We start from the raw sequence: 24,238 nt of genomic DNA, 5'->3' as shown, positions 1-24,238 counted from the left end.
GACAAAGGAAACCGTGGCTTCCGTCGCCCTCGAGGATCCAGAGAAATTAGGGAAGAGAAATGACGCGTCGGACGTCTGCGTTTGTCTCGTCTCGTTTCGTCGGTGACGGACGAGCGTGATCACACCGGCCAGACAATGGATGGTTTTCATAGCGTTATTCTGGTTATTACGGAAAACGGGACGTCCACGCAAAAATAGCATGCTCGATCGATAACCGGCGGCTGGCCGTCGGTCGCCGCTGGTCGACGGTTCTCCTTCCGACCGCATAATTCCATCGATCTCGACCAGACGTATCGCTCCTGGCAACGATTCCGCGCATCCGTCGTAAATCACCGTGCACCACCTGTGCACCCGCTCACAGTGGGTTGCAAGCCTGTTTTTCATGGCCACAATTGAATTTTTCATGTTTCATATGTTGATCAATTTTTCACGTACATCAATCGGTAACCTTTCGAAGCTACGATTCACGATTTAAACTTTGAGAAGGGTTTGACAAAAATGTTGAGAAGTATTGGACTTGTTTCGAATGAAAGTTTACAGTTTCAAGTGGAAATCTCAAGTACAACCATGAAACGAACGATCCTCCCCGACGAGAGTATGGTCGAGGATCGGCGTCAGCTCGTTCGTCCGTGGCACGACACGCGTTGTGCCGCGTGCTCGCGAGCTCGCTAGGCTAATAGTTTCCAGGGAAATGAATTCCCCGTACGCGAGTTCCTATGTAAGTCAAGGGGCCGGTCTATAGATCGTTCTCGTTTCATTGCCGGAAAACTCGCGTGGAAACGTCGCGTTGCTGAAAAAAGAAACATAGCCTCGAACTACTTTACTACATTACTTGACGCTTGTCGCTTGTCGTTGGGATCCGTCGACACGGAAACGGAAAGAGAAACGCGGAATCGTCGGAACGTTCGATCGTTTCCGATCAGCCGTGAACCGTGTCCCTTCTTCGGCGACGTACTCGTATCAACGTCAACGCGTATGGTCGCGACGCACGCGACCCGTTTCCTACGCGAACACGTTAGGCCGACATTAATGCACCGCGGTGTTTCGTGACTCTGTTGTTCAGCGTTTAATATTCACGTGCTCCTGACACGACGTGGGCTCGACGCCGACGCCAACGTCGACGCCATTGCAGCCGTCGAACGACGGCTACACGGTTCCCGCGTGCTCGAGCTTTTCAACAACCGATCGCTTCTCTCTCTCTCTCTCTCTCTCTCTCTCTCTCTTTTTCTCTATCTCGATCCGTGGTGTATTCGCTCTCGGGAAAATTTGTCTCGGGTGTTTTCGAAACGGATTTTCGTCGTGGAAAACGAACTTCGAAGAGACGTCCCCGTAGATTTTCGGATTACCGTGCACCGGGTGTCTTCGTTTTACCTCGGATCGGTTCGGATCGGCTCGGTTTCCGCATCGATCGACCGACAACGGTCCGCCATCTGCGTCCGGCACCGAGAAAAGTTTGTAACCAGGCCTTTCGATGGGGTTTCGGAAAAGTTTGACCGATTTCCTGTAATGAAAGAACTTTGGAGATTTTTTCCGACCAGCCTTTTCCCCGCCGGCGAAATTCCCGTGTATCGTTCGAGTCCCGGGAAGATCGCGGAAGCCGCGGGAAGGAAGTCGAGCTGCTCCGACAACGGTAATTGCTATTGTCGCGAGGCCACGGGCCGGAAGTCGACAGGAAACGCGACGAGCGACGAGGACTCGTTCGATTGGTCGGTCGGGTTGATTTGGTTTCGAAGACGCGGCGAACGAACGGAGTAGCCGGGGCGGCGCGGCGGCGCGGCGGGGCTTAGGGCGAAACGTTCGCGAATCGGGCCACGGGGCCAAGGTTGAACGCCGTTAGGTTCCTGGCAACACCCTGACGCGACGCGACGCGACGCGACGCAACGCTCGGTCACTGGCAATTCCGAGGAACTGGCGCGACTTGGCGTCGCGATCCCTCGAAACCGAACCAAGACTACCGCAAGAAGAGTCGTCGTTTACACGGAATTCTAGAACCTCGTAACGACCGACCGACGATTTTACTCTCCGTGCCCTAGCAGTTCCGCTACGATCGAGAAAACGGGATCGTTCGCCGCGAAAAATAGGTCAAACACGTAGAACAAAATCGTTTCGTGGGTACGCGTATACCTACGACAAGTAGAAACTGTCGGTCACGAACAGACGCGTTAGCCGATAAGTTTATGTACAAGTATATGCCGCGTGGCGCGTGCAGGCACAATTTATAAGGTGCAACGTAGAATGCGCTGTCCGATCCGTCCTCTCGTCATCGGATCTTTTGCCCGACCATCGGAGAGATACATACATCGTACGGCACGCGTGTTTTAACAACTTTTCAACTCGTATTCTGTATTTTTAGGCGATTTTTCCTGGAAGCGTGACCTTGTTTCTGGTTCCGCCACTCACACCAGGAAACTCTGTGTACCCGCGGACAGTAAAAATCGAAACGTTATTACCTCGTTACGAAACATCGCATCGTTCCCCGGCCATCAAATTGTCTAAGAACCGGAAACGCGGCTGTCCGAGAATTTTTATTGACACGTCGCCGTTTCAGCCAACTATCGCCGTCGCGCTCGGCGTTGGTTTATCGCGCGCTCGAGGCGTAATTGCAATATCGATCGCAATTTTCGTTGGGACGCGTGCACGATTATCGGAAGTCCCCCGGCTGATATAGTGCGCGGGGGGATTTCAGTCGATTACGGGGATAGCTGTGAATGCCTATACATATACGTATACATATTTATATATAAAACGAAAATCTGATCCGAGGTGTATGTTTTTCAGATGGCAGTACGTTCGGGCGAACGTTGAGAGCAGAAACACGAGCACAAGCACGAGCATGAGTCGCTGAAGGAGTGCTTTCCGGCTCGCGAAAGTGGACGAGAAGTGGCGGCAACGCGAGGAAGATGAGAGTCCCCGAAAGTTGAAGTAAAAACCTGCACAACGAACAGCAACAGCCTGCCTCGTCGTCCATCGCGACCAGCCAAATATCTCACGTTAAGGTAAACTCGTCCCGTTCCTCCCTCTCTCCTGCTTACGACAAAGAAAAAGAGAAAGAAAAGAACCCTCGATCGCTGCTTGGGCGCCGTTACGTCATCGCACTCCTCCGCTCCGTATCAAAGCATTCCGGCCACGACTTTGTTTCGTTTTAAATTTAAATTTGCTCGGGCGCGCGGACGTGATCGCCGGCGAGCACCGGAAGGAAGAAGGAGCCGGTGGATCGGAGAGATCGGTGTATCGGTGGATCGGAGGATCGGAGGAAGGCCGGAGAACAAAAGTTGTCTCCCGAACGACTCGGGAACCGAACCGAGCGCGAGAAACGTGATCCGAAAGATTCATTCCGATCGGCCCTCTCCGCGTATCCTCGAGATTTCTTCCTCCAGCTCCAGCTCCAGCGTTTCTAACGGAAAACATCGAGCAAAAGAGAAAGAGAGCAGGCGGCGGCGGCGGCGGCCTCTTTGACCTTTCCCCTGGGCTCGCTAATCTGTCGAAAGGGCCGCGGTTCGCCGCAGAATCTCGGATCGGCCGAATCTTAAACGGGAGCATCGGCGTGTAGCAGAGTAACCCTAAACGCCGTCTCGCACCCTTCGGGAAAAATCTGTTCGGCAAGGTATTCGCTTGCCGGGTAAATTAAACCTTAAAGGTGCTCTTTGACAGAGGCGACCCATGAAAATCGGGTTGTTTCGTGCAAAGAGAGTGCCGCGCGCGCGGTGCTTTGATGTCTGACGAACCGTGGAACCCCATCCCCCGATCCATTATTAGCCCGTCGCTAAATAACTGCCGCGTCCCGTTCTCTCTTCTCCACGCCTCGACGTCTCCTCGCTCGATTCCGTCGTCGGTTTATCTTTCGCGCGTGCCGATTAATTTTTCCCGTTTGCTATACACCTACCACCGCGGTGCATCATCGATCACGCTCAGCGCCGCTGCCTCGGAAAATTCCCAAAAGTGTTTCTGGCCGGTATGCGGTGGTCTGACCGTAGTCGAGCTACTCCACTGGAAAGGAGTCGCAACGCGCCGCGCCGCGCCGATCGACCGCGCTTCGATCGCAGGCCGCGAGAAACTTGGAAAGTATCTAGGACCGATTCGCAGCTCCGCGAAAAACCGTTCCCATTATTACTCGTTGCAATAGAGGAACGCCAACGGTCGTACGATCTCGGAAGAACCGTCGACTAGCGAAAAAGTTGGAAACTTTTTACTTCGATTCGCCCGTATTTCTTCGCCGTGGACGCGATCGTTGCTCGGCCAAATTCGCGGCACGAGTCGACGGTAATTTTGTCTTGGACGCGACCGTTGGAAACTGGCGATCGCGCTGGATCCGCGACGCGACGGTTCCCGCGTCGATCGCGTCGTTCCGTTTTCGATCCTCGAGTTGCTCGACGATTAAACGAGTACACGTATCCTGTCGTCGTTCGGCGGAAAGTTGTCGAAACAAGTTAGGCCAACGCGGAGTGTAAAGTCGCCTAACAGGATCGCCGAACGACGCGTGTCGATGGAAATTTAAAAGTTTTCCTCTCCGGAAGCCTCGCAACGACGAAGACATCGCGCGGCTGGTTTCCTGCGCGGTTCGTCTCGAGAGCAGGATCGCGCGCGAGGAATCGAAGAAACAGAACCGATTAAATGGTTCACGGCGAAACCGACGACGCGGTGACCCGGTTTCGCGGGGCTAAAATCTCGTCCTTAACCTAGCTAGTTAATTCAGCACCTTCACCTTTGCGTGATGTTATCGACTTCCTTGGGGCCGGGCGAAATAGGGGATTCCGTGTTGAAGCCGGATCGGCGAAAGTCCTCCGGATATAAATTCTCCGGCGAGTTACGGTCTGCTCCGCGAAATCGTCGGCGTCGACGCCGACGTCGACGCCGCTACCGAGGTTCTCTCGTCTCCGGTCCATCCTCTCGAGACGCGGAACAATTGAAGGACGAGATAGAGGTGGAGAGAGAGAGAGAGAGAGAGAGAGAGAGAGAGAGAGAGAGAGAAAGAGAGAGGAGAGGAGAGGAGCGAAGGATCGATAAACGAATTGGCGCAATTTGGTAGGACGACAGAGGAGAACCGGACAAAGCTTTTGACAAGGGCTGCGCCGTTGTTCTCGCCGTAGAGGCAAAGGGCCGCGTTCTCCTCTGGATCCTTAATTACGTAGATTGAGCGAACGCTTCCGTTGAAATCCAAAAATATTACGTGTCCGTGCCAGATCGACGAGAAACTCGTTCCGGAAAGGAGAGTGGGAAGCGGCGTGGCGTCTCGGTGTCTGCCGTGCCAGATACCGTCTCGTCCGTCGTTCCCAAAAGGGCCAGCGTTGAAATTTTCGGTCGATCGTCGGGGTTCTCGGCGTCGCGTCGCTGCATGGCAGAAGGGAGTTTCGAGTCTCAAAGCGATGCGGTGTTAAAGTCCATCGAACGCGTGTCAAGGTACAAAAGAGGGCTGCTCGTCGAAGCGGTTGCGAACCATAAGGGACACACAAGGCCATCGAGAGCTGCTGCGTCGATCGGCGCTGCTGTTTTTCTTTTTTTTTTTTTTTCTTCTTTTTTTAGCGTTAGCTCGAACCAAGGACGAATACGCGAGACAACCGAGGAGAAAAAATACCGAATAATAAATCGACTTTGCAGTCGGGGACGAGAAAGAAGGAGAAGTGGGTACACGGAAACAGAAACGGATGCCTGGAAGGAGGGTAGGTAGGTAATTTGGCCGTGAAAGGAGAGCATCGGACGACGAAAAGTATCCTGCCGGGGAGAACGTAGACAAGAGAAGAGAGAGAGAGAGAGAGAGAGAGAGAGAGAGAGAGAGAGAGAGAGAGAGAGAGAGAATGGAGAGAAAGAGGGGGGTACGCGCGAAGGAGAGGGAGGCAGAGAGCGCACCGTGGAAAGGAGCCGCGGACTCAGAATGGGACAGGCTAAGCCACGTGACATACTCTATAGCGTTCCGTGCCGCAACGCCCCGTATTGATCGAACGAGCATCAGCTGTACGGTTGGCGGTAGCGTACTCGTTTACTCGTACCTGCCCTCCCGACGTACGTCCGTCCAGCGCAGCCCGCGACCAGCTTCGCCCAATCGTTTCTCGCTCCCATCTTCTCTCGAGGACCGCGAACAGATTCGCCGACGAGAATCGTCAAGGATCTCGCGCGCGCGTCGAGATCTCTTCTCGAGGTGGTCGATCGCGATGTCGTGGTCCCAAGGTCCCGCGACAAGGACCATTCTAGGAGGATTTACGGCAAGATGGGCGGCGAGGGGCGACGAGCAGTTCCGCCGCGCCGCGCTGCGCCGACTAGATATATCGAGCATTTCCCGCGAGAAATAAGCCGCTCGATATCGAGAAGCGGGCCGGCCTACAGACCGTACACGTACCTGGGAAACCGATTAATAAACGTCGGCCTATAGATAGACGCGAAAGGGTATCGTTGTCGTTGGTGGCGTGGCAACCGCCCCGTTCTTAAACGGTTCGCCGCGCTGCGCCGCGCCACCGGTAACGCGATTGTTACCGGGCCTTTTGCGACGGAGATTACTCTCTAAGCCGTCGACCATCGCTCCCGGGATTAACTCGATTCCTCGCGATTACGAGGAAAATTGGAAACCGTCCGGGCCCGGTATTCGGTTTCGAGGAACCATCAAGACGACGCGACGCGACGCGACACGACCATCTCTTTCTCCCGTACGCGTGTTTCCTAATCCGCGGATTCGATGTCGTACGGTTCGCCGCACGACGAAATTGGAAATCGCGCTATCCGCCGCACCGAGCCGCGCCGCGACGTCTCTCGCTAGAATGAAACGAAGACCCCTTGGACGCGAGGCGTCGCGTCGATCCGGCTCGATCGAACAACCTGGCACGGTTTCAAAGGGTCACCGTGTAACGGGGTAACGCGAAACTTCGACGATATCCCCGTCGCTCTCTGCCCGCGAATAAAAGAATACACCGTGGAAACGTTCGTATCGATTCGATACGACTCGAGAAGCGCAACTGGTTGATTTCCGATGGTACGCCGCCGACGCGGCGCGCCACGCCGCACCGCGCCGCGACGCAACACGATCCAGCCTTTTCGAGAAGAAAACACGCGTGCCACTTGTAAAACCGCCCCGAGCCCGACTTGAAAAGGCCGATCGCGTCTAGCCGAGAGACTGCAGGAGGAGACGCTTTTGACCGATGCGAGATGCGAGATGCGAACTGCGAGCTGCGAGCTGCGACGACGCCCCACGGCTACGTCTTCCTCGGAGCAACTCGGATAAACTATCCGCGTCTCGAAGCAGACAGTTTCTCTCCCGACCGATCCGTTATCCGATGCTGGTTTCCCGAAGGCGATTCTTTCCGCGCCGCACCGCGTCGAATTAACGGCTTGGGGACGACGCGGAAAACAAATAGAACCGGAAGACTGTGCGTCGAAAGAATTCTACGTTACAATGGAAACTGGTATTGGTGAAAAATCACGATTGAATCACGATCGAAAAGAAAGAACAAGTTTTTCTTCAGTTCCGGTGAGGGTTACCGCGAGACTCGCAACCGTGAGACGGAGGTGCTGCTGCAACGGAGCGATCGTTTAATTTCTGCGTCTCGCACGGAGCAACTGCTGTTGCAGAAACACGATCGACCGACCGTTCTAGTGGCTAGGGTTTGCTAAACGATTCGCGGAGCGTCCGTGCTAAGCAGAAATTAGTTTGCGCCGTTATCGTTTCGAGTTGGAGCTGCGCGCGGGACTCGGGGGAGCCTCGTATCCGAGACGAGGAAGGCGAACGTTACGAATGGCTGACGGGTTATGGATCCTCCGGGAGAGCCGGTCCGTAATCGAGAACGCGGTCGCGGCGCAAACTTTCGAAGCTCGCGCGCCGCCGTGCCGAGGAAACCGCGTCGCGTCCCGGACGAGAAACGACGCGAAACGACGATCGATTATCAGGGACGATTGAACTGAACGCCGCTTCTTTGCGCGAGCTCGGGACCCATATTGGATTAGAAGCCGCAGAGCTCGAAGACAAACCGATTGCCAATTTGACGCGAGAAAAGGCTAGTTTCCCCGTTTGCTGGACGCTTGAAATCGAGGTTACCGGATCGCAAGCGCGCGCGCCCGCCCGCCCGTGCCGAGCTGATGGGATTCGAGGCAATTAGGGACGACGCGGCTCTGCGAACCGACCGAAAAGAACCTCGAAAGAAAGCGGTCCTCGACGTCTTTCCGACGCGACGGTGCGCGGTTCGGTTTTTGCCTCTGGAATCGCCGAGAAACGCGCGGTCTCTTTGTCGGTAATCGCGATCGTCTCGAACGATAGGAGGAGTCGAAATGGAAGCGGGTTTCACGTCTTGGGAATACCGCGATCGGTCGTCGTCGCGACGCCGTGCCGCGAACAACGACGCGAGGCACCTGGGATTATGGCTTTTAAGTCACAGCGATCTCCGAAGAGATTAAGTCCGGATATTGGGTTTCCGGCTGGAATTCTTCGACGTCCTCGGGAAAAGTGCCACCCCCGGGATTCTAAATGCTCGGAAACCGAAATCCGAGGAATTAGCGACGCGTCGGCATTTACCGGGCTCCCGGAGCGCCTGCCCTAAATACGAATATAGGCAATAGACACCGGGATTCCGAGGCGGGTCGTTCCGCTCTTTTGCGGAATTGAGAGAGCCGGGCGGGCGGCCCGCCGTATCCGTAGCGTGGGGCAGAGCGAGTTTTCTCGCGGGTACGGCGCTGCTGAGAATTCAATTTGTTCGGCCGATACCCGATTAAACGGATTTACTTTAATTCGCTGAAACGCTCGGCGCTCGGCGCTCGGCGCTCCGCCCTTCGTCCGGCCGACGACGTTACGCCGATCGCCGTGACGCTTTTAATGGGCCGTTTAGATCGGCGAGTGCTCGCTCGTTCACCGTCTCGGAAAAATTCTGTCTCCTAACAGGAGACGAAAGGTAACGAGCCGTGTGATCTCGATCGACGATCGAATCGCGAGGGCGGAAGCGCACACGGATCGAGGGTTGTTGGTTTTCGCAGTTGTCCGCTGCTGCGGAGTTTCCGCACTCGCGAAGCGCAGTGTAGCGCAGCGCAGTACAGCCTGGAATGCTAATAACTGAAAAAAACGTGCTTTCTGTTTCAGATGACATAGAATGGGTTGGGTGGCGCTTGGGCGGTGTGCGGGTGGTGGCGGCCGCCTCTCGTCCGTCCTCTCGCTGTCTCTCACCTCCCTCGCAAGCTCCCTCATCTTCACCATCCTCTGTATCCTCACACTTGCCCTCACTCTTGTCACCCTCGTGCGTGCCGAGGACATGTACGTATTATCGAACACGATCGTTATTCAGTTTTAACACGAGCGACTTGTCTTCTTCTTACCTTCTCGATTCGAGCATCCCGTTCCGATTTTTTCTATCTGTCTCTCTCTCTCTCTCTCTCTCTCTCTCTCTCCCCTCCCCCCTCTCTCTCCCCCTCTCTCTCGCAATCGGAGGGAAAGAGTCTTTCTCCCCCAGCCCTGTTTCTTTCTCTGTCTGTGATTTGTTCTCCGTCGAATCGAGAAGCTGAGATCGCGACACCAAGCGTAGACGAGTTTCTTGCTTGCGATAGGATATCGAGTGAGCGACATTACAGCGAGGATAGTTGTATTAGGGTAAGGGACTCAATTACTCCGAGGATACCAATCGCTGTGCCTATATTATTTATACTTATTTTTAAACCATCATGAATATCAAAAAAGCTGAGTATTTAATGCTTATGCTAATGAATATTTAATGCTTTAAAAATACATACAATTGATATAGGCACAGTAATTGGTACCCCACACTGATGCGAGTCCCTTACCCTATTGAGAGTTGAAAAGAAGTCGCTTGGAAGTAATGCAGGAAAGGCACGGTCTGAATCGCGAAATCAATATTTTTGACTCTAGCAAAATATAGTAAATGTCCAGACATTGGGACTGCGCGAACATCGATGGTTGTTGGGACAGACGTGCCGAGTGAGAAACCTCCCTTGGCCCTGTGCCCCGTCGCAGGTGACTTCTTTTCAGCTCCCATTAATGGATGAACACAAAGTATTTAGATGAGAAAACTACTCGGGACCTACGAGATCCGATGGCAACGGGTAGTCAATTTCTTTGCATGGAATAGAGAGTCGCCGTTAACGTCGCTTCGATTTACCATTTGTTCCGCGTGTTTGAGATACGTGGGAGTTTTTGTCTCGATACTATATAGATATAGAAGGGACTCTGTCCGAGGACTGCATCACCTCTGTTTCACGTGTAGCTCGAGTAGACGAGTTTGGATATTATCCATATGTTCATTATTGTATATATATATATATAAATTATAGCAGTCGTGGTGTAGCCACGCGATCGTGACACGTAGCAACCAGACGTATTACCGCATAGAGTGTTACCGGACCGATGTTGCGACGCTCGAAGGTAGAAAAAGTTGTTCGATATATAGCGCGCGTAGAGAGCTGTGTACGGATGTTCTCCGGACGTAATTCGTAGTTTGTTTGAGTTTGTTCTTCTCCTCGTTGGATACACATAGTAAGACCAGTGGATCTCGAGATCGCGGCACACGGCGCGCAGCAGTGCGCGGTGCTAGGCACTGCGAAATGCCAAGTGCCGGCCGACTCTGAGCGCACCGTGTGGACTGTGAAAGCAGCGAGGGTCGCGTCGCACCGGGCCGCGCCTCGAGAAAAATCGAGAGACGAAACGAGAGTCGAGTCGAGTCGAGACGAGTCGAGGTGTGCCCCCGGCACGACGCGGTCTTCTCGCGAGAACCGAGAGAAACCGAGAGAAACCAAGCGGACGGTGAAAGCCTAGGAGAACAGGAGAGCGCAAAAATGATATATATATACCGGGGAACGGAGAAACAGAGACAAGGGGCAAGGGGCAAGGGGCAAGGGGCAAGGGACAAGGGGCAAGGGGCAAGAGGGCAAGGGGCAAGGGGGGAAAAAGGTGGGGGAGGAAGACGCGGAGAGAGAGAGCGGTGGATCCGATGGCTCCGGGGCTAGCTACAGTGGGTTGTGTTGCAGCTTCGAGGAGGGCAAGTCGGACAAGGAGATCCTGGACAACCTGCTGCAGTCGACCCGCTACGACAAGCGGCTTCTGCCCCCGGTCCAAGGTACACTGAGGCCCCCGCCCCACACCCGCCAAGACGACTACACCCCCGACTACCTCGTACCCAATCACCCCGACCATCCAGAGCACCTCGAACATCACCGGCACCGCTACCACCACACAGCACCACACAACCACAGCTCACTGCTCACCCCTCGTCAAAAGGGTATCTCTCTCTATATATAGAAAGTCGACCCCGATCACGCTAAATCAGCACGAGAACGAAAACGAGAGCGAACGGACCAGCGGGAGGGGAGGGGGATCCCGTGGCTAGGAACCGTTATCCTTCGCGCCTTAACCCTTTGCGGTCCTGCGCGTCCAGACGACCGACTCGACTCTTTATAGAGTCCATTCTAGCAAAGTCGAAAGAGACGTTAGCATGTAACTTCACCACCGAAATAACAGTTGTATCGAACTCTTGTCGCCGAACGGAATAACAGTTGGAACAAGACATCAACGTCGACGCAACGAGGAAAACAGCCCTCTGTCGCAAAACTTTCTTGTCTTATCTATTTTTTCGTTTATTCTACTTTTAGCACGTATATCGAGATTTTACCGTGAACAGTTCGATCTGGTGTATACGACCGACAAAGGGTTAAAGCTCCAACGCACCAAACTGTTTCATCTTGGGATACGGCGATACCGATCGCGATTATTTGATCTCGCGCGACACGTGTACGGGTCGCGTGAAATCGAAAACTGCGTCCAGTATCGTCGCAGCTTTATCGGATAGACGTGGACGAGAAAACTAACGAGCGGATCGAGGATTCTCGCGGTTTCTTGGTCGTCCATGAAGATGGGATGATATCGTTTGGTCCGTGGGATCCCGAAGGCTGTCGACCACTTAACGGGGCACCGCGCGTCGACGACACCAGACCAACGTGGACGCGTTTACATCGTTATTATATGTATGCGTATAGTTGAAGGCGTCCACCTATCCGTAACAGCACAGCATCCCTACTCCTCTTTCTTCCTTTTTCCTCCCATTCTGATAGGAACGAACACGTTGACGTTGAACTGGGTATACTTGGTGCGCCGCGGTGCCTTTAGATGGGCGACAGCCTTGAACCGGAGGAGCGATCGCGTACGCGTACGCGTGTCGCGTCGATTCGAATCGATCGTCGTTCGAGATGTTTCCGAAACGAACCAAGAAGCGAATGCTGGGCCATTCGCCGAGGAGTTCGAGTTCGAGTTCGAGTTCGAGTTCGAGTTCGAGTTCCGTGGACGAATCCGAATCGGGCGATCCGAGGTCCGACCAATGCCGGTCCTGCATCACCGAGTTGTTACCGAAGCCCTCGTTGCCGGCGGCTGTGTACCGGAGCGGCGACGCGACGCTCGCTCGGGAATTCAATTCCGCGCGCAGGTAATAAATTTCTAGACACGCCGCGCCGTGCCGAGCCGAGCGGATTTCTTCTCGAGATTCTCGAATCGCCCGGGGGAACAGGGGGACGGGAGGACGGGAACTTTTCTCCCCGGCATTTACATCGAGACGCGAACAGACGGTGCGCGATTTGAAAAATTCATCGTCGGACCTGGTGGTCGGGAGCCCCCTCGGCAACGCCCGAAGAATGCGACGGTAGCCGTGGCAGCCTGGTGTATCCGACGCGAATCGATTCCCTCTCGAACGCGGGACGTGCGAGATTTGCTCGTTACACTCGCGATTAATTTCGACTCGGGCTAACGAGCTTACCAATTATTCGCTCCGGCCGAAATGAAACCAACCGCGCGTTTCGCTCCGGGGGAGAACGAGGGGAAACAGGAACGGCCGAGAAGAAAACGACCCTTGGACCGAGCGCGGAGTCTAGTGGCTCGCGAACGACGGGTCGCGAGAACGTGCTCTCGCGTCACGCTTCATAGAAATTTCCGGGACGCGAATCGATTACGCGTGGCCTGGATTTATTCGAATGCAAATACGCTTGGCTCCCCTTGGCAATTAGTCATCGATCTAATGAACCCCGGGTCCGTTCGGCTGTTCGCGAAGCGAGCCTCCGGCGCGACATGGCGCAGCGCCGGAAATCAGGCCGGGTCGGCGTGTACAATTCGCGATGCGCTTCCTGTTTCGCGATCGCCTCTCTCGCGGTCGATTCGTCGTCGTCGTCGGAAAGGGGAAAGGAAACAGTCGACCTGCGGTTTCGGACGGAATCGAGTAACAGGGGGTAGACGCCGCGCGAGGGAAGCTCGTTCGATGGGAAAATTCCCGATTAGCGTCGCGTTCCGCGTCCTTTGCTCCTCCGCTCGATTCGTTCTTGGAACGGTAATATTTATAGATGATCGGAAACGGGTCGAGGACAGAATTTTCTTTTTCCACTCGAGACGCGAAACGCTTGGACGGAATTGTGACGCGGAAAGCACGATAAAAGACACGGGGCGCGCGTGCTTTCCTAGCCGCTCGGCGCAGAGCGGGTTAGCTTTCTCCGTCGATCACCTCGTTCCTCGATCCTTTTACCGGACGATCGAGAGGATCCGATCGACTTTTGCAGACCGAATCCACGACAGGGAATAAAACGGTTCTCGGCAACTCGCTCGCGCGCGCGCGCGCGCGTGCTCCCTACACGAGCAGAGAGCACAGAGCACAAACCGAAGGAGGAGAGAGAGGAGAAAAGAGACTCCTCTCTCGAGACCGAGGCACCAACTTTACAAAGAGGAAAGCTTGAAAGCAGCCGGTAGTTTGCAGCTGCGGCGCGTAGAGGCGATGATTTTCGAGGCGTTAGCAGCTTCGCGGCACGCCTCGTTTCCGTTTCGAGCGCTCTTTGTCCTGTTCTCGGCGTCCTTCGCCCGAAATTTCGCGAGAGATCTCGCGATCTTCGCTAATTGGCAACACACCTACCGTTTTGCCCGGGATCGCGCGCCTACGTCGAACGTTCGTATTGTCCGTACCTGTTCTGTTCGTCGACTCTCTGGAAAACTTTTCTACGATTCCTCCGTTCGAATGGTATTTTTAATAACCTTCCGGGACAAAGACGGATCGTCGGTTTGCTTCCGCGCGATCGACGTTGCACGGTGTTACAGACGTTACGATAATTTTGACTTTAAACAATTTTTGCCCACCTTCAAATTCTCGAGTGCGAACCATAACCCTAATCAATTTGAAAATATTGCTCGATACGAGGTCTTCCCTGACGGATCAACACATTTTATCCTGTTGTCCCTATATCGGAGACAGTCGAGAGCGAAGAGTCGAAGCGTTCGGATTTCGGGTCGGCCCAACGATACGGTCAATTTTGAACGATGAAACGCGATGGAAACCGTATCGATTCGTTTGAACGGGACCGATGTTACGATCCGATGAACGAACAGCATCGGCATCGGTCCATCTCTCGGTTCGAACTCGACCGTTGCTCGCCGACGATCGGTCTCGCTCGCATAGAAATTCGGTGTTTGGTATGCGTCGACCCAAATATCGGTCGAGTACCGAGAGCGGCGACCAGTGCCAAACGGGGAGTATACGCTATAATACCGTTCGCAGTGCAGGGGTCGTAAAAAAGGCGGTCGGTGCCAAATAATCGGGCGGCCGAAATACGCGTTCAAAATAATATCCGTGCGACACGTGTTCGAGGCTGACACGTGCGACACGACTCGCCGTGGTGTTTCGATTTCGTTTTGCGGTTACGCGGTTGGTCGCGCGACGACTCGACGAATTAGCAATCGGTGTGGTCGCGGACACACTCGGCGATACACACAGTCCCGTTCTCGCAAACTGCCTATCGGAGCGACAACGTTTTCTTTTTTTACCCGGTGAAAGAAACTCGACGAGCACAAAAGCGCACGGTCTCCCTTTGTATCGGCGGGGGAGCGGGCCGGGGGAGGGGGGGAGGGCACAGGAAAGTTGCCGCGGCGCGAAACGGAGCGGAGCAGAGCGGAGCGGCGCCCTCGAGCGAACACCGGCGTCGTTTGTTCCGTCGCTACCGAACGCGAAGAAAAGCCAGCTTTTGCGAGAGCTTTTTGCGAGCGCGAGAGAGCAGGAGAGCGGGCACACGGTAGCGGGAACGGGAACGGGACAAAAGGAGGACTGTGATGACGAGCCTCGAGCACACCGGAGAGAAGAACCGCGCGTCATATCGCTTCTCTGCGCTTTCTCGCCTAGCCTCGCCGCGCCTCGCCTCGCCTCGCCTCGCCTCGCCTCGCCTCGCGGAATAGCCTGCAATTCGACCGACTAAAGAGACCTTGATTGCTTGTTTCGCTTGAAATAGCACTCGCTTTCGGTCGTTTCACGCGAGAGAAATGCCGCGAGGACGATCACGCGCCTCCGAATCGAAAGCGTTTCCCCGCGGAAACACCGGAAACGGAATTAACCGGAAGACGATCGGAATTGAATCGAATCGGAGACGAGAGGATCGAAGAGGCGCACGAACGAGCGCGTGCGGAAATTGCATCGCGCGCGTCGCGTCGCAAGCGAGCGAGCGAGCCGCTTCCCGGATTTTCCCTTTCGAAACGGGTGAGCACCGAGATCGTCTACGAGGCTTCTCGCACATATACATTTCCGCTTGTTTTTTCTTTTGCTTCTCTCTTTGTTCGTTCTGTTTTCTTTTTTTTTTTCTCTCTTTTTGTTCCGTTTCTGTTCTGTTTCCGGCCAGTCTAGATGATTCTGTATGCGCATCGCTGTTCTCGCGCGAGTAGCACCGGGAACGCGAACACAGACGCGCGAGGGAAAGCGAAACGAAACGAAACGAAACGAAACGAAGCGAAGTGAAGCGAAGCGAAACGAGAAGAAGAATGATGAGACGTGGGCAAGAGTTGTTGGCTGTCACAGAAAATCTACACACTTGAACAACGAGACTCTAACGAAAAATTTAACAATCCTCACTCTCCTCTCGCCATACTCTTTCGCTGCGTTCGATTTCTGGAGTTACGAAACTCACGGCCGAGTTTAAATGCCGTCCGTCCGTCCGTCCGACGAGATCGCAAAGGAGGGCCCGAAAGGTCCCCAACACCGCAGAAAAAACGATAAGTACACCGATCTGAAATCTCACGAGTAACAAGTGTCGTTGAACGGAATTGTGATCCGCCCGTAACAAGAGTACCCACACACCGTAGTTGTCGTTGCTGTTTTAACGTAGATGTTCCGTTGTTTTCCATTCTTTGCACTCGAGAAAAAAAGAACGAAAACCAAACAAACAAAAAAAAAAGCAAACAAAAAATGAGAATGAAACACGAGAAACGAGACAAGCGAACGAAGCAAAAATAGAGAAACCGTTGTTATCGTTGTTGTTGTCGTCTTCGTCGTCGTTGTCGTTGTCGTTGTTGTTGCTGTTGCTGTTGCTGTTGCTGTCGTCGATAGAACGAGCAGAGCAATGTAAATCTCGCGCGAGAGTAGGATCGAACGGTCGCGTTGAATTCGGTAGAGAAAAAGACAACGAGATACGAAACGAGAAATACAGAGAAACAGAAAACAGAAACCAAACAAAAAAAAATCCAAAATGAATTAAAAAAAAAAGGATGAGACGTGGGCAAGGGTTGTTGGGTGTTACAGATGCGGATTTCTGCTGCGGATTGCGATGGCCTGGTGACGCCACCAGCCTGTCGAACCGGTCGTCAACCTCCTCTAACGACCCCAAGAACCAGTACAAGAACCAGAACAATAACCACTACACGCCGCACCAACACCTTCGCACCCACCTTCGCGGTCCGTTCTTCTGCTTTTACATCTCTCGTAACCTCGTCTAGAAAAATTAATTAAGGCTATCACGATTCTCATGCGATCCAAGACCAAACCCGATCCGACCCGACCCCGATCCGAACCCGAACCGAGACCCGAGACCCATTCAGTCGTTTAATCGTCGTTTCGGTTCGTGCGTTCGTTCGTTCGTTCGACGTTTTCGTTCTCTCGCTCGCTGACCCGTCTCATCGAACGTTTACCTATTCCACTGACTCGTCGCGCGCCGCGCGCCTCTCTCGACTCTTCGGCGCTCGGTTTTTCCAAAGCGCAACTTCGGAGCAGAACACAATGGATTTTCCCTTCCGAACCGAAATAGAAACGACGAATTCGGAATCGGAGAACGGAAGACGGGCGTCGTGTCGGGCTCCGCGATTCGAATCGAATCCCGAACGGGCCACCCGTCGAATTTTGCATTTCATTACGAGGGTTTGTAGGTCGATCGATTTCCAAAGTGGAAGAGCTGCTGCACTCTCCTCCCGACGTCCGTTTTTAAAGAGCGGAACACCGGCGAAACGCGAACAAAGAGATCGTTCGCTCTCCTCGCCCCGTTTGTTCCGCACATTTTTCAAAATTTCGTTCAGGTTGTTGTCGCGCGAGTCGACCCGAGCAAGCCTTCGTTCGAAGTCGCTTCGTCGTTCCATGTCGACGAAGCGCGAACACTCGCACGCACGATACACCGCGTCGCGGATTACTTCCCGCGATCTCCCGTTCGTATCTTCTACGGATTTTGTTCGTTTCGAGCCGCAGAAATCGACGACTGACGGCCGACGGGTTTCGTTTCTTCGATCGATCTCTCGAGGGACATCGAGAGGCTATCGCGTCCGCGAGCCCAGATAAAAACGAGTTCCGTGCGGAGCGAACGTTAAAACCGACATCGTCCATCGACACGTGACATTCTTTTGCGAGGCGGCTGCAGGCTGCAGGCAGCAGGTTCGTGCCCGATGCGTCGACCGATTAACGCTCATGTTGCCTGCACAACGATACATCGGTCGTTACCGTAAGCTGGCGGCGAGCCAGGGACCAGCAGTCGTTTTCGTTGCTCGATAACGCGTATCCGACGCTGTTCTCAGTGGGCTTTTTTTCTTATTCTTTTTCTTCTCTCTCTCTCTCTCTCTCTCTCTCTCTCTCTCTCTCTCTCTCCTGCTGCTTTTTCCGCAGGAAGCGACCGCGATTTCGGTCCCGCGGCCCCGTCCTATCGTGGTGACGGAGACCGTTGACACGATCCCTGCGAACGCGGACGTGCCTCCTCCTTCCATCCCGGTGTCGTCCTCTGTTTTCCAGTCCGTTCCGTACACTCCAACGTATTTAGACACTGTGTCTCAGTTTACTCGTGTCTCTCTGTGTAGTTGAATGCGTTGGCGATCGAGCCCGGTGATTGGGACTCGTTAGTCCGGTTGCACGCGAACACCGACCGACCGAGCACTAAAATTCTGATCGCGAAGGCATCCCCGATCCTTTCCGTCTCCGCTAACTTTCCTTTTCTCCTCGCGTTTCCGTTTCCGTTTCCGCTTCCGCTTCCATTTCCGTATCCGTATCCGCTCTTTCCCAGAGTCGGATAATCGAGCCTGAGAAACCGGCGATCGGCAACCGACTCTCGAGTCTCGAGCGCCGAGCTCGACACTCTATTTACAGACACGACTGTTGTCGTCGCAGCATGTGCACAGCATGGCGCTAACGACGCTTCAGCGGTAACGGCATCGGCTTACGCAAACGTAGATGAGAGAAGGACACGTTTGATCGCCGTTCCGTCGGGCCGATCTCTCGCTCGTAGGAACGCGGCGGTCACGCTGATCGACGTCGATCGATGCACCCCTCGCCCGCGGAGGGAGCTTTGTACCTATACGATACAGTAGTATACCGTATACAGGCCACCATCCTTATCCGTACCGATACCGTACACGCGGCGTGTATCCGCGTCCAGCGGTGCTCCGTCGAATTAGCGTGATCCGCCCAGCGAGCCTGCTCGTCGAACTATTTACCGATCCGAGGCAACGCTTTACAATCGCGCGATTCTGTTGCAGGTACCTTGACCGTGAACGTGAGCGTGCTGTTGCTAAGTCTGGCGTCCCCGGACGAGTCCAGCTTGGTAATTCAATCTTTCACCCTGTCCGGCATTTATTAAACATCGTTCGTTCTTTGAATCTTTGCAATAACGGTTTCTTCACCGATCAAATTACATTCGAGTTCACGACTATCTCTTTCTCACTCTATCTCTCTCTCTCTCTCTCTCTCTCTCTCTCTCTCTCTCTCCCTCTCCCTCTCTCTCTTTGCCGGTGGGGTTCTCGCGATCGGGACCGGTTGATCCGTATCGTTTCCTGTTCGCAGAAATACGAGGTGGAGTTTCTACTGCAACAACAGTGGTACGACCCGCGGCTGCGCTACAGCAACCGATCGCAGTACGAGTTCTTGAACGCGATCCACCACTACAACGACATCTGGTTGCCGGACACCTACTTCATAATGCACGGAGACTTTAAGGATCCGCTTATACCCGTTCACTTCGCCCTCCGGATATACCGCAACGGCACGGTCAACTATCTTATGAGGTACCGGTTCTCTCTCGCGATAATGCCTAAACGAGCCCAGAAGCTCTCGAGACTCGAGAGGGTGTACGCCACGGGAGGGAGCACGCGCCGCACGATTTATCGAAATCCACTTTGCGTTCGGTGTTTCAGGCGTCACCTGATCCTATCCTGCCAGGGTAGACTGAACATCTTCCCCTTCGACGACCCACTGTGTTCATTCGCGATCGAGAGCAGTAAGTAAATCGGCGACCGATAGCGCTTCTCCCTCGTTAGCCATCCCATTGTTGTCCGTCGTAGAGGCGACCGACCGAACCAAGCGAGCCAAATTAACCGATCGATTACTCGACAGTATCGTACGAGCAAACGGCGATCACGTACGTGTGGAAGAACGACGAGGGTACTTTGCGGAAAAGCCCGAGCCTGACGTCGCTGAACGCGTATCTCATTAAAAACCAGACAATCACGTGTCCGATCAAAGTAAGCTGGCGAGGTGAGTGTCCCGACGATATGCGACTCGATCGCGCGCGTCACCGCGTTTCGGACCGTTACGGGAACCGTGTACTGTCCCTGCCTCGCAACAACTCCCTCGAGACGTCGAAGCCTGAACGTTCAGGCTACAGAAGCGTCAGAGATAGGCGGGAAGTCACGGACAGTACACGTAGACGTATTTCTGGGATAAAATTGACAGGGGCGGGGCGACGATCACCGGAAAAGCCGGAACACAGTCGTTCGCGAAACGCAAACGCAAACGCGAACGTAAACGCAAACGCAAACGCAAACGCAAACGGTGCAGTTCCGACGCCTCGACGCCATCGATGAAAACGCTGTTATACTTTCTCGAAAGGAACGCGAAGCAAATTGGTTCGCGCGCCTCGGAGCTGCACCGCGAAGACACTATCGGGGCATAGTAGGTGCTAAACACCGAAAACATATCTAGTCGCGGCGCAGTTACGCGTCTCCCATGGTAGTGCGAACGCAAACGGGAAAGATTGAGAAACGTCGTCGATACTATTTTTCCTCATTTTTCTGTTCGTTGTCGACTCTATATATTTATACGATTTTTTTTCTTTTTTTCTTTACTGCATCCCTAAGTGATACACGCTTCTGTATTATCGCAATGCACCGAACACGGCAGTCTCGTTTGGCCCACGGCAAAGTTTCTTTAGTGTCGCTTGTACGCAAGCTCTACTACCTCTCTGCGATCCTCGGAGTCGTACGCTTGTCCGAGCAATCGTTGACCGCACCGCTGGACCACTGGAACGCGACGGAGCCTCCGCGAACCCGACACCCGAGATCCGACTCTGTACTCGTATCTCTACTCTACCTTTACTCTTACTCTACTCTACTCTACTCTACTCTACTCTACTCTACTCTACTCTACTCTACTCTACTCTACTCGACCAGACTCTCTCGACTAAACTAAACTAGACTCGGCCGGACCTCGCTTAATCGCGGATAACCGCGCGTGTCCGGGATCGGAAACCGAACAACGGAAATTCGAGGACGGGATCGAGCACAAGTTCCATCCTCGGTCTCGGGCAAAAGGAGCATCCTATTACCTGTTAGCGGATCGATGCACCTGAGGCGCTGCATCCCTCGACCCTTTGCTCCATTCCTGGAAAACCCCACCATCGTATCTACGAACGACGACGACGACGACGACGACGACGCCGCCGCCGCCGCCGCCGCCACCGCCGCTGCCGCTGCCGCTGGATCAATAATTCCGGCCAGCAGCGCCGAAAAAGGATTCCTAATTTCGTTTTCGTGCCTCCTCCAACTATTCCTCTCCTATCTCTTTCTCTTTCTCTCTCTTTCTCTCTCTCTCTCTCTCTCTCTCTCTCTCTCTCTCTCTCCCTCTCTCGCTTTCTCTTTCTCTGGAGCCCGAATTCGATCGCCGATCGCCGATCTTATTCCGGGTTAACTTTGCATCTTCGTCCGCTCCAGTCGTCGTCCGCGCGTCGCCGTTACCGTAAGCCGGTTCGATTCTCCCTCTCTGTCTCTCCTCCCGTGTTCTGCTTGCCAAATCTCGAATCGATCTTTGCCTTGTTTTCGTTGGATCATCCGTAGCCGACGCGCCTCCGCTTCAGTTTTGTCGCTTTGTTGCCAACATTCTTTCGAGCTCGTCGCACCAGACCAAACCGAACCGGTACTCTCTAACGAAACCGGAACGAATACCGGAGAGAGAATCCAGAAAACACGATCTCGCGTGTACGCGAGCGCCGCGCCGTCAGGTAAGTGTTTCTGCGACGCACGTGTGTCCGACCGCAACGCATCTTCTTAGCGCGAACCTGTGTTTCCCCTTTGAACGTACGATGCTTGACAATTACCGCACCGCAACCGATTCTCTGGCACCGCGCACAAACTTGGAATGCGTTCTCCCGAACGAGGTTCGCGTCCCACGGCCCTGAACAGAAGAACAACCGTTCGAGACGAGATGAGATGAGACGAGAAAAAATATCTGTACACCTCTGATCGAACTCCGTTGCGTGTACATACGCGTGTGCGCGCGCGCGCCCGCCGATAATCGTTTTTTTCTTTTTTCTTCGTTTGCATACGCTGAAGAAACTGTTTCGTAGCGAGATCGATCGCGAGATTTTCCCAAAGGGGAAAAAGATATGGGACTCTGCATGAGACGTAGTTGGCGAGTCTATGGCAAAAAACCTTTGCGGTTTGTTTCCAGTTTTGTTACCACTTAGTTGAACCTAGATGCGTTTTGTACTTGTACGTATGTTTTTTACCTTTGTCTTTCTTCTACCATCTATCTATCGATCTACCTATATATCTATCTATCTATCTATCTATCTATCTATCTGCCTACTTATCTATCTATCTATCTATTTACCTATCTATCGATTTATCTATTTATCTATTTATCTATCTGTCTGTCTATCTGTCTACATTCATCTCTCTCTCTGTTGCTCTCCAGATGTGTGTACAAATATACCTATACGCTGTTGTACACTTTTCTAAGTTTATATGTATATATATCCACGACGACACGCGTGCATATATATAGATACAAGGATACGTATAGATGATACATGGCTCTCCTCTAGAAAATGCATATTGGCAACCTTGGTTCCTGTCTCGCTTTTCTAACCGAACCCGCCGTGGTTTGCTTTTTAGGGTGAGAGGCTTCGAGTCTTGCTCTCGCGACTTTCAGACCCGTATACCGATCGAAGCCCCATACAACCCGAGCGAACATCTTCTCCCGCCGCTGTTCCTTCGTTTGGTCGCGAACAATCTATTCTCGCTTCTGCTAGACACTTGTGTCGATCAGTGTTCGTTCTTTGCGTTTGTCGCGAGCCGTTTAGCGCTCTTGAACCTTTCAACGCTTGCTGAGCTCTGTGAATAACCAAAAAAGAAAAAAGGAAAAAGAAAAAAGAAAAAAGAAAAAAGAGAAAAGAATAAAAGAAAGAAACGCAAAAGACTAAAAGATATTTAAAAAAAAAACAAAACCAGCTTACGCAACCAGCGCGAGAAGCTTGTGTACGATTTGGCGAGTTCGTTTTCCCTAACCGCTTCAACCCGAGACCGGAAAACAAAGAACTTTCTCTTTCAGCTCGGCGGAGAATAAAAGATACGGCTTCGAAGCGTGTGCTCGCGTCGCGAAACGAAACGAAACGAAACGAAACGAAACGAAACGAAACTACACAAAACGAAACGAAATGAAACGAAACGAAACGAAACGAAATTGGGTAGGAAAAAAACCGTGTCGGAGGGACAAGACATCTTTACCCTGAAGAGATCAACCATGGCGGAACGCGGGTAATGCTTGGTCTAGTTAGCCCAACGATTCAAATCTCCTCTATGCCCGATGACACGTACTATAATTCCGCGATCGAGATATCATTGTATAAATTACCATTCCCGGAAGCACCGTTCGCTCGAGAGGAGATCTCGGTAATCGCATGGTAATCCGGAAGGACGGATAGATCTTGCCACCGTGCCGGTTCGATCCTCGATTGTGTTTCTCTTGTGTGTACGTATGCGTGTGTGTGTGTGTGTGTTGGTCCTGCTTTCCGTTTTGCCGACGCGGCGACAAGGCGAGGCGAGGCGAGGCGAGGCGAGGCGAACACTTGCCCTCGACCTCGCCCCTATCTCCGCTCTTGTCGCATCAAACGCATTAAATACAGCTTTGTAACTTTTCTCTCCTATAGTATATATTACATACTCTTCTATTTTTTGTTGTTCCTGATCCGTTAGTCCCGCGGCTTTGCGCGGCTTCGCGGCACACCGCTGCTCCGCGTTTCTCGATTCCCGATCGTCCGACACGAGAGATTTATCCGTCCGGCCGGCCCGCGAGACAGCTAACCGAGAACACTCGCTGATAGGTCGCGCGCTAATACGAAAACGACCACGCGGAATCAGACACAGGGGGAAAAGAGAGAGAACGAAGAATAGAAAACGAAAAAAATACGGTTCGAAAGAAGAGAGGAAGGAAGATCGTGGGCTGTTCTGTTGCAGCTGACGGACAGATCATGGTCGACTACGAGGACGAGTTCGATGAATTCGGGGACTCAAAGTGCTCGCTGTGCCAGCGCAGGTTTGAGGAGCAAGGTAAAATCCTCCCCCTTCGATCGCCAACGATCGAACGTGTTCCCACATCAGAGATATAATTCACGTTGCGCAACACGAACGTAGAGACAAGCCGTAGTAGAATGGTGGGAGAGACAGGACCAAGCTTACCAACTCGTGAGACAGGCCTAGAGATTCTCGCTGCTCGATGCTTCCCAAATTCTTCTATCCTTTCTCTGTCTATCCATATACGTATCTATATACGCACATACATGTATGTGTGTATATATATATATATATATATATATATATATATACACACATCTCCTCTCTCTTTCGCGTGAAATATCTTTTGCGGTATCCTAGGCGATTCGATTTTCGCGACAGGTGTTTCCTTGGCGCGCACAGCATCTTGTACGTCTCGCGAAACGTAACGACATTTGGGAAGTATCGTGCCGATCGACGATCGACCCTTGCCACCGACGACTCGCTTCTTCCGCGTTCGCGCGA

The 24,238-nt window shown here is 53.2% G+C and overlaps 1 protein-coding gene across 12 annotated transcripts in view; it reads left to right on the top strand.

Annotated features, from left to right (window-relative positions):
• Window positions 1-24,238, top strand: part of Phcl-1 (pH-sensitive chloride channel 1) — a 59,097-nt gene that overhangs the window by 24,784 nt on the left and 10,075 nt on the right. For 3 of the 12 annotated variants that reach the window (XM_076795320.1, XM_076795319.1, XM_076795318.1), the window contains exons 2-10: window positions 2,779-2,996; window positions 9,050-9,220; window positions 10,945-11,033; window positions 16,500-16,652; window positions 18,707-18,771; window positions 19,011-19,231; window positions 19,361-19,443; window positions 19,560-19,700; window positions 23,678-23,770. In XM_076795320.1, the coding sequence (XP_076651435.1) occupies window positions 9,060-9,220; window positions 10,945-11,033; window positions 16,500-16,652; window positions 18,707-18,771; window positions 19,011-19,231; window positions 19,361-19,443; window positions 19,560-19,700; window positions 23,678-23,770 (1,006 nt within the window). In that variant the 5' untranslated portion in view covers window positions 2,779-2,996; window positions 9,050-9,059. Of the gene's footprint in view, window positions 1-2,778; window positions 2,997-9,049; window positions 9,221-10,944; window positions 11,034-15,697; window positions 16,653-18,706; window positions 18,772-19,010; window positions 19,232-19,360; window positions 19,444-19,559; window positions 19,701-23,677; window positions 23,771-24,238 lie in introns of those variants that run through there. The other 9 variants (XM_076795323.1, XM_076795322.1, XM_076795321.1 and 6 more) reach the window with 4 other exon arrangements.

The sequence above is a fragment of the Halictus rubicundus genome, chromosome 10, assembly GCF_050948215.1.
Source record: "Halictus rubicundus isolate RS-2024b chromosome 10, iyHalRubi1_principal, whole genome shotgun sequence".
Classification (NCBI taxonomy): Eukaryota; Metazoa; Arthropoda; class Insecta; order Hymenoptera; family Halictidae; genus Halictus; species Halictus rubicundus.
Note: the sequence above shows the minus strand (reverse complement) of the source record. Positions and strands in the feature narration are given on the sequence as shown.